This window comes from Limulus polyphemus, unplaced genomic scaffold, assembly GCF_000517525.1.
Source record: "Limulus polyphemus unplaced genomic scaffold, Limulus_polyphemus-2.1.2 Scaffold4218, whole genome shotgun sequence".
In the NCBI taxonomy this organism is placed as follows: Eukaryota; Metazoa; Arthropoda; class Merostomata; order Xiphosura; family Limulidae; genus Limulus; species Limulus polyphemus.
The window spans coordinates 57,188-68,093 of NW_013669828.1; the positions used below are offsets into that span (position 1 = coordinate 57,188).

Genomic DNA, 10,906 nt, shown 5'->3' on the forward strand with positions numbered 1-10,906 from the left:
CAACGAATAGTGGGATTGAATGTCACATTATAGCGCCCCCACTGCTAAAAGGACGAGCATGTTTTGGTGGGATGGGGGCGCGAACCCGCAGATTGCGAGTCGAGCGTCCTACCCACCTGGCCATGCCGGGCCTCACAGTTGCCATCATCAGTTGGCTGAAATATATATAAAGATTATACTTTTCATTGTACCAGAAAACTTTGTTTTTGTTTTGTTTTTTACTCTTAAGCCTACTTACATTCCACTACTATATGAGGCCTCTTTTGGCAATAAAAAAAACGACTTTTGCTCTCCAGATTATTTTCACATCAAACAGTTCTTATTCTATTAACTCTGATAAAGCTGCAATGGCGAAACGTTGGCTGAGATAAAATGTTTTTAATAGTATCTGGCGAGTGACGGTGTTTTTTTTTCTTCTAACTTTATTAACAAAATATCTAAATCTCTCCAATATGCACCACAAATTCTGAAAAACAAAATTCGTGATGTCTTTATTTGTTTGTATGATTGTTTGTAATTAAGCACAAAGTTACATAATTGGCTATCTGTGCTCTGCCCACCACGGGTATCGAAACCCGGATTCTAGCGTTGTAAGTCCGCAGACATACCGCTGCCACTAGGGGGCACGTGATGTCTAATCCATTTACTTGTTTGACTGATAAACTATGAATTGAGTGAAACTAGCCTGTATCAGAAGTAACGAATCAAAAAATGAATTAGGCCTAAAAATAGATTAGGCCTAAAAATGGATTAGGCCTATAAATAGTCTTTTCTTCACTGAAATTCACTTTGACGAATTGTGAGTAATCTTTGTATATTTAAATATGAAAATACACTTGTGAGTAATCTTTGTATATTTAAATATAAAATACACTTGTGAGTAATCTTTGTATATTTAAATACAAAATACACTTGTTAGTAATCTTTGTATATTTAAATACAAAATACACTTGTGAGTAATCTTTGTATATTTAAATATAAAATACACTTGTGAGTAATCTTTGTATATTTAAATACAAAATACACTTGTGAGTAATCTTTGTATATTTAAATATAAAATACACTTTCTAAGGCACGTGCACGTGTTTCTCGAGTGCTTGTGTAAGGTTTTTATTCAGTTATATTCCAGTTTCTATTTTAAAAACAAATTTAATAACTGTGGAACTTATAGGGCTCTAATTATTGATTAATATTATACAAAACATATTCAGAAATGGGTGGGGTTCATTTATCCTGGATTTGAGACATTTATAACTCAGCAACAGAGAATTTCAAACGGGCATACTTTTCACGCCCACCATATTATCTTGACCTACTGAGATTATCTTCAGACAACTTTAGTTTTTAAAACAGCTGTACGAATTTGGATTTGTGTACCACACCGAATTGTACCGATAGAGGACACGCGTTATACCTTAACAGAGACATTGAAAAGTGACGTCAAGCTGTTCACGCCCTGAATGTGATCGGTCCAACTTGTAATGATATATCGACGGTAAGTAAAGTTATTCTTTTGTCTCTGAACACCTCACGTGATCAACAATTAATTACAAACATTGTTAAGCAAAATTATTACAAATTAATCATCCTTGAATCGTTGAAATTAGATACATATATATTACTAACTCGAGTACTCGTCTCCTGGACGGAAGTTATGTAAATTTATAATTAATGAAAGGATATTGTTACGTCTCCGTTCGTTAGCTAATTTTCCGTAACTTCGTTCCGACGAAACTTTAGCGACACAAGTCCTTACTTAATAAAACTGGTTTATTCTTTCTGAATATAACTTCACCGATACACTTATATTCAACAGTCGCTCTATAACAAACGTTTTAACAACGAACGTTAACTTCAACAATACTTTCTGACTGCAGTTCAATTACTCACTACCTACACACACATTGTCACGTCACGCCGTGACCATCTTATGTATACCTGACTACCCTATATCTAGTAAATGCTAGGGCATTCACGAGGGAACTAGATATTTCCAGAAAGCAGGTGGCATGACACTAGTCACGTGACCTCGCTGACGCAACAATATCTTAGGACATGAAAAGTTGCTTTCCTTATGTGTAATTGTAAAAAACGCAAAAACATCCATAAAAACTGTAAAACACAAAATGTGAAATCACAAATTTTACAGGTATCTCCACATGGATCCAACAAACCTTCATGCCAAATTTGGTGAAGATCCATCAACAGGAGGCGATGTAGTGGTAAAAAACGCCCATAAAAACCTCAATATGCAAAATTGAAAATCTGTATGTATCTCTCCATGGACCTAATGAACATCCACACCAATTTTGGTGAAGATCCATTGACACTCTGCGAAGTAGTTACATGGACATACAACAGACAGTACTATTATATTTATATATATACATAAAACATACAGTACTATTATATTTATATAGATAACATACAACAGACAGTACTATTATATTTATAATAATTACATTATACCCAATGTGGTATTTTTGGCTTAGAGAAATAATGCCGCCAAGGTACCCCCCCCCCTCCGCTTCCAGTCGCACAGTCGTAAGTGTGTGTACTTATAACACTAGAAACTAGGTTTCGATACCCGTGGAGGGCAGAGCTAAATCTGTAGTTTTGTGCTTAACTGCAACCAAAGAAACAAGCAGGAGATTCGAAGATCTGACTAGATCAAAAGTGAATGTAAGAACAAGTGAAAAAGAAAAGAAAGAACCAAGTTTGACGAACAGGACTATTGTTTAATGTATGTTTCACGTAAAATTGTGTTACACGTCTTCCAGGTTGAGAAGATAATAAAACTATCCAATGAAGTAGTGGATACATTTTTTGATGGTCAAGCTGCAAAAGAACATTACTGACGCTCAATTTGCACACGATCTCTACCAGATTTAGTGAGTTTTGTAGATAAAACATTAAGGTATGCAACACCAGTGTATTCGCTAATCATACGAACAGAATCGTCGATCTTTTACACTTAAGTTAAATACGTATGGAGTTCAAATCAGTCAAATTATGTAATTGTCAATGTTAACGAAGTTTTGGATGGATGATATCAGGTAGAAAAACACAGTTTTCAGTTCGACGATGAATAATATGGGGGGGGGGAGAATGTGTGCCATTTTTTTCATGGAAATAGGAGAAAAGAAAGCGATCACGTGCGTATACAAGTTTCACGTGCGTATACAAGTTAACGTACCCTAGTCGTTGGCCTAATAGTATACGTAACGGTCGTGAAGCTGTAGGAAAACACATGTTATCAAGAAACAACTAGACAGCCTCCATTACAAACTTGTTCTGATTCATTGTTAGTATTACCAATCATTTTTTGATATTTTAAGGAACCTTGTTTTCAGTCATTGTTGGTAGTATCGATTTTTGTGTTTTACAGAATGAAGAGGAAAAAACACACGAAGACTGTGACCTCAAGGTAAATTATAAATCATATGAATTGTACTTTTGGTGTTATAACACATTCGGTGTTATAATATTAAGCACTTTTTATATTTCCTATTTTGTCGTTTCACATTCGGTGTTATAATATTAAGCACTTCTTATATTTCCTATTTTGTCGTTTTACATTTGGTGTTATAATATTAAGCACTTTTTATATTTCCTATTTTGCCGTTTCACATTTGGTGTTATAATATTAAGAACTTTTTATATTTCCTATTTTGTCGTTTCACATTTGGTGTTATAATATTAAGCACTTTTTATATTTCTTATTTTGTCGTTTCACATTTGGTGTTATAATATTAAGCACTTTTTATATTTCTTATTTTGTCGTTTCACATTTGGTGTTATAATATTAAGCACTTTTTATATTTCTTATTTTGTCGTTTCACATTTGATATTATTTAGAGAGCCTAAAAAAGAAATGACAAATTTTAAAATCTACTGCGATAGTCAAGATAACCATATTAATGAGTAAATCCATTATGTTCTTTAAAAACAAGAAGTCCTAAAATGTTTACCCTCTGTGCCTATCTATAGGCGTTGCTGCCTTAGCTGACACCCCATTGGAAGCTCTTACCAAATGAGACTCTAGGTGGAGCTTGAAATGTCGTCAAGAGTTCCTAAAAAGTTTACCCTCTGTGCCTATCTATAGACGTTGCTGCCTTAGATGACACCCCATTGGAAGCTCTTACCAAATGAGACTCTAGGTGGAGCTTGAGATGTCGTCAAGAGCTCCTCAATATTAGAAATTAAGAAAGAATATATATATAGTTTAACAGACAAACAGTGGAATTAATACTATAAAAAAAATAAAAATACAATCATAATCTCCACGAGATTCTCATACAGATAGAGTATGGGTATTTTCAGGAGATTTGATATATTTTTGCAAAATAGTTCTTCTTTCCCAGAGCGACTAACTTTGTGAAAATGAAGTAAGGAGACTGGACACATTTGTAAACAATCTTTATTTAAAACTCAAACACAGTGTGTGTACTTGCTTTGAACGTTGGACAATCACCTTTACTTGGTCCAAGTCTCACTTGTTGAGATCCCGACTATGTAAATCTAACGTTACTTAGATAACTCGGTAACATCAGACTTATCTATAGCGACTAGCGCTACCACGTGATTGGTGATTATCATTCAGATATAAGGGTAGTTGTAATCTTGAGGCATCACCTGACTTATCTACTGCATATCTACATTCATGCACAAGGTACAGGCAGCTTTACAGCCATACCCTCCACGGAGAGACCAGCGTGCTATCTCAAGTGAATGATAAAGAACAAAGATAGGCAGAACGGAAGCAAATTAATGATTTATTGACCATGTGCTGTGTGGAAACTGCATATGCCTATAATAACTGATTAATTAAAAAAAAGCACTATATTATATCAAGACGTTAGAAAACGAATTGTGTGCCAATATGACACAAGTGTCCAAACATGATAAAATCATTTTCTTTTATAAGCTGCATATACAAAAATCTGTTGTTTTTTTTACATAATAACCCTTTCTCTCTTTCCCTGTACAAAATTTAAACGTCTGCCGCTTTGTCTCTGTTAACCCCTGAATTAAAACTGGTGTAAAAAGATAAACTTGTTTCTATGTATTTCAATAAGATACTACTTGAATACTAACCTGAATACTATCTTTTTATCACTATCTTTGATCGATGTAACTTACGATTTAATCTACACCACAGATCATGTACAATTGATTCTGCGTAAGTGACATATACTTGCCCGATGAATTTGATAAAAAAAAAAGAAATAGAAAAAATAAACAATGGAAGAAAAAATAAAACAGATAGTTCGTTTTTGAAAACTTATTTGAGAAGTCGTGGAGGTTTTTATCTCTTAGTATTTTGTATTAATAGGTGTATATTTTTCAACCTTTATTTTTAGATAAGTGTCCCTCAAACAACGAAACAAATATGTCAAGAAAGTACGAATAAAAACGTACTCTATGGTGTGGAGGACGTTCCACCTTGGTATCTTTGTATCCTGTTAGGCATACAGGTAATCTTTAGGTTTATGTTTTGTTTTGATAATTTTGTCCACTGTTTTTTTTATTAACTTGCCAAAAGCATAAATATAATGTTTGTAGACTTTTTTTTTTTAAAGTGTGATGTATGCAGATATGGCTCAGGATATACAACAAAATCTAATGATAATGGCTGGAGACGGCTTAAATGGGTAATGAAGAAAAACTTTAATATAAGTTTAACATAACAGCAAATGTACAACGTTTCGACAAGGTTTTGTCATCATCAGGTACCTGATTTAGAGTGTGGGAGGAGTGATACTTTTATAGAAAAAGAAAGGAAACAAGTGGCAAAGTTATACTGTGACAGGAAGGGGGAGGTCCAAGGGAATGTCCTCCTAGAACAGTTTGTAATTTTCACTGAAAAAGGTGTATTTGATGGTTTCTGATGTTGTCTTTTCACCTTAAATATGTTTTATAAATGCATGGGTGTAATTTCGGGGTGCGATGGCCCCACCCCTGATTACACACGTGCAAGAGATGATAATAAACCATTCACTCGTTATGAATCAAATTTATCATTCTTTCTAAACGTGCAACAATTTTTTATCCGTTTCTCATGTAATTATATCTCCTGCAGAAAGTAAAACAAACTTCTATCGTTGTATACATTGCGTTGATTGAATTATGTGTAAAAAGGCAGACTTGAACTTTGCCCTCTTCCTAGCACTATCTCACGATGTTTGGAGCCACCGTAACCTATCCTTTTCTGATTACTCCTAAACTCTGTATTAGAGAGGACGACCCCGCTCGTGGATATATCACTGCAACCAACTTCTTTGTATCAGGATTAGCGACATTGTTTCAAACTGCTTTAGGAGTGAGGTAAGACAAACAAAACTTACGTTTGAAATAAGTACTCTTAGAAAAATGACGTCAGAGTTTTACTTTTCTCATTTATTACTAGGTATGATGAACTTGAATACAAGGAGAAATTATTTTATCATCCCTAGTTTTATAAATGGGAATTTGGCAGACGATAAAGGAAGTTTAGTAATATATAATGGCAGACGATAAAGGAAGTTAGGCGCCATCTGTTGAGTAATATATAATAATATGATATACTAATTTAAACATTTTATCGCAAAATATACCAGAAAATTTAATAAAAGTAAAAGTGTTTTAAAATGTTAAAAACGTACCTTATTTTTGTATTTTAAAAACAGTAATGGCAATAAACTCTTACCTAGATCTACCAAATGATTTCTTACATCTCACCTGTACTTACCAAATGACTCTACTTAAGACATGGATTAATAACTTTCTGTAATACTTACTAAATGGTTCCATAACTATTATTCACAGAATGTAAAGGTACAACACTAACAAATTGACATACACAGAAGTGAAAACGTTGTAACAGCTACAAACTGGCATACATAGGGAAAGGCCTTGGAGTCGAGGTTAATAGGCTATAATTTATAACACATTTTGATATATCTTGACAGTTTCTTGCTCATAACGTTTATCAGTCTTAGTAATATCTATCAATATTTAACACGCCATTTTACTGACTTTAAAACATTATTTTAAGACACTGTAAACATTATCGGCTGCAGCTAAGTCTTCTCAAGCATTTTACGTAAAAGAACAATAAGAGAAAAAATAGGTTTATAAAACTTTAAAATAAATATAGATTTTCGATTTGTTAGACAAGTTAATTATAGTTACCTTAATACTTATAGTAAGTTAAAAAGTAGGTGTATAACAGCCATGTTATGACTTTACTGCAGAAGAATAATTATTTCTCTGAGATTATTCCGTTAGGTGTCGCTGGGATACTTTAGATAATAATAAAAAAAAAATTTCAAAGTTATTCATGGCTAGTATCGTTCATCAGTGTTAGTTTAACAAATACTTATTTTAAATTAATGTTTTAATTTTAGACTTCCAATTATCCAAGGATGCACCTTTACACTGCTCGTTCCAACATTCGCCATCTTGGATCTTCCACAGTGGAGATGTCCAAATCAAACAGAAATAATCGCCGCTAGAGGGACAAACCTGTCTTCATATGTCGTAACGGAAGAAGAATGGGAAGAGTTGTGGCAATCGAGAATGAGAGAAGTAATATAGAATATAACCTTTGTTGTTATGGAACAAGTACTGTAAAATATAACCTTTGTTGTTATGGGACAAGTACTGTAAAATATAACCTCTGTTGTTATGGGACAAGTACTGTAAAATATAACCTTTGTTGTTATGGGACAAGTACTGTAAAATATAACCTTTGTTGTGTTGGGACAAGTACTGTAAAATATAACCTTTGTTGTTATGGGACAAGAACTGTAAAATATAACCTTTGTTGTTATGGGACAAGTACTGTAAAATATAACCTTTGTTGTTATGGGACAAGTACTGTAAAATATAACCTTTGTTGTTATGGGACAAGTACTGTAAAATATAACCTTTGTTGTTATGGGACAAGTACTGTAAAATATAACCTTTGTTGTTATGGGACAAGAACTGTAAAATATAACATTTGTTGTTATGGGACAAGTACTTTAAAATATAACCTTTGTTGTTATGGGACAAGAACTGTAAAATATTACATTTGTTGTTATGGGACAAGTACTGTAAAATATAACCTTTGTTGTTATGGGACAAGTACTGTAAAATATAACCTTTGTTGTTATGGGACAAGTACTTTAAAATATAACCTTTGTTGTTATGGAAAAAGTACTGTGAAATATAACCTTTGTTTGTTGTTATGGGTCATTCTATAAATTGAACAATACTGAGTTTTTATATTAAAAACAATCAACCTCGTGATATCGAACATAGTTTTAATTAGTTCAATTCCAACAATGAACTGTAAGAGAAGTGTGTTTTACTGTTTTCAGGTTCAAGGTGCTATAATTATTGCTTCATTGTTTGAAGTATTTATTGGTTTCACTGGGATTATTGGGTATCTTCTTTATTGGATCACACCACTCGCCATTGTTCCAACAGTTGCTTTGATTGGTCTTCCATTGTTTCGAGAAGCTACTGGTTCAGCCAGTCAAAATTGGGGTATAGCTATTTTGTAAGTACCCACCCTTGTTTATGGTTTATTTTGGTTTTCATATCTTATTTTTTTTCTCATCCATTTTATATAGTCTTAATTTATTTTCTTCGTAATAAATGAAGTAAATCATTACACTGACTTCTTGTATCGTTGCTAATACTTATTTAAATATATTTTCTTCTCTCTATACTACCACTTTATTTATCTGTCTTTCTTTTACATGATATTTCACTTATTTTCAAACTAGATTTCCGAAAATATTATTATTTTGTTTGTTTTTACAATAATTTATAGTAGAAGTTTATTAAATTCCAGAACGATGTTACTCATGGCCTTTTTTTCACAATATTTACGTAACGTCGACTTGCCCGGATGTTCATACAAGAAAGTCGACGGGTGGAGACTTCGAAAATTTCCATTTTTCAAATTGTTTCCGGTAAGTGTATTGTTTGATGAATATTTGTTGACATTTTGTGGTTTTGAATATTTTTTTGTAAATGTATTTACTTAATTTTAATCTGGAATCTAAAGTTTTGAAAGGCATAAAATCCAGAAATTTGTAATATAACGATTCCAAATTTATTTATCATTTATGTGAAATTTGATGATTTTCTTTTTACTAGTGAGAAAAATTTTTAAATAAAATGATGTCTAAACCTTCATAAAAATGTAGTAAACCTGGCAATTTATGATGTCAAATTAGATTAATATATATGCATCAAACAATTCCATCCTCATTCCCTGTGTTCTGGAATTTTGACCGTTTTCAAAATCCCAGTTGGTTACCATTGTAACGAAAGAGGTGACCATTAGTGTGACCTTGAAGCTAGATTAATCAATGGCAGTTCCATTGATCCTGGAGAAGGGGTGAATGGAATTCAACCGTTATACAGAATCTTATCAAAATCACATAAAAATTTTCTAGATATAATGTCCACACACACAAATCAAAACGGTACCTCATCCGTTCTTCGGGAGAAAATGATAAATTAGAAACGTAAAGTAAATAAAAACAATAAATGAGGAAAAGTTTTTTTTTTTAAAAGCGCGAGTGAGTTATGTAGATTGTTTAAATTGTATTAACTTAATTAACACGTAAAATAATAATATATTAATGAAAACTAGACAAAAACATTTAATTTAACATAATCAAGGAAGCGATAACTTCATTAATTGATAAGGTAGAGAAAATAACATATAAAAACTTTTAATAAAAATTATTTTGAAGTTTATTTATGAGGCTCATGAAAACAAAATAAGAAAAATGTAGGCTGACTGAGGCTATATAAATTTAGAAACAAATCCTTAATAAAAAACTCTGATTTTCTGTGTACAGCAGACTTGTAATATTTGCTGAAAGCCAGCCAAATTTCATGAAGATACACTTACTACATTAAAAGTTATAGTATGTATAATTTCATGGTGTTTACAAGGTTGGTCGAAATGACCAAGCCTTTATACAGAGAATGATATCACCATAGCGTGTGTCTAATTCCTTGAATTATGTTTTGAATGAAATTGAAAATAAGGTATTTGACATAAAAAATAGAAAATATGTGATTCTAACAACCCATGAATGAGAGTAAAGGAGAATATGATAGCTCCAGTGTCGACTAGGCCTTTCACCCAATACCAGGACTCATCAGGCTGGCTGTGATACAATAGATATATTAATGGTCTGGACGCTATATCTGTCATTAACCTTCATGAACAACAACATTATTTATGGTGTAAACCAGAATAAGAAAGTGAATTCCAATAATTTTCTAACTTATTTAAGTCATTTAGAAATCAGACATTCAGCACAAGAATAAACAATACAATATTATTTATTAAATATTTAAGTTAAAACTTATAATTTAATTATTCATTATTATTTTGCATTTGGATTAACTTTACTATTAATCACAAGAACTGGCGAACCAGCAAGCTTGTTTTCTCTCGAAGCAAGAAATGATGATAACGTCAACGTGAATTAGGCTCAGTGTTTCTGAAAGCTCGTTATCGCCAAAGTGTCTAATGATCTATACTATTATTCTGCTTGTTTGTATGTACGACCGCTACGCTTTCTGACCGAGAACCTGCTGCATAAGCATGCGTAGTTAGAATGTTTCCCAAAGAGAAACCGCGCATGCATATTATTCACTCGACAACAAACAGTCTGCCTGCGGCAGAGAGCTGCAAAGCTCAGTGATCAAGTCGCTACAATTGCTGTATGAAACAAGAAGTAACAACAAAAGGGGAATGTAAATATACTTTACTAACCATATTGTACAACAGAATAACAGGTCGTAGAATAACACTATAAGTTTATTTATCGATAGTATTAAGTACAGTAAAGATTAGTCATAACAAAACTGAAAAAAAAAAAACGTACACAGGTTACAGTGTTAATTT

General features: G+C 32.6%; 1 protein-coding gene across 1 annotated transcript in view; it reads left to right on the top strand.

Annotated features, from left to right (window-relative positions):
• Nucleotides 1-10,906, top strand: part of LOC106470792 (solute carrier family 23 member 2-like) — a 22,042-nt gene that overhangs the window by 1,377 nt on the left and 9,759 nt on the right. The window contains exons 2-7 of the mRNA XM_022399429.1: nt 3,389-3,427; nt 5,364-5,477; nt 6,170-6,327; nt 7,389-7,569; nt 8,346-8,527; nt 8,825-8,945. Of these exons, the coding sequence (XP_022255137.1) occupies nt 3,389-3,427; nt 5,364-5,477; nt 6,170-6,327; nt 7,389-7,569; nt 8,346-8,527; nt 8,825-8,945 (795 nt within the window). The remainder of the gene's footprint in view (nt 1-3,388; nt 3,428-5,363; nt 5,478-6,169; nt 6,328-7,388; nt 7,570-8,345; nt 8,528-8,824; nt 8,946-10,906) is intronic.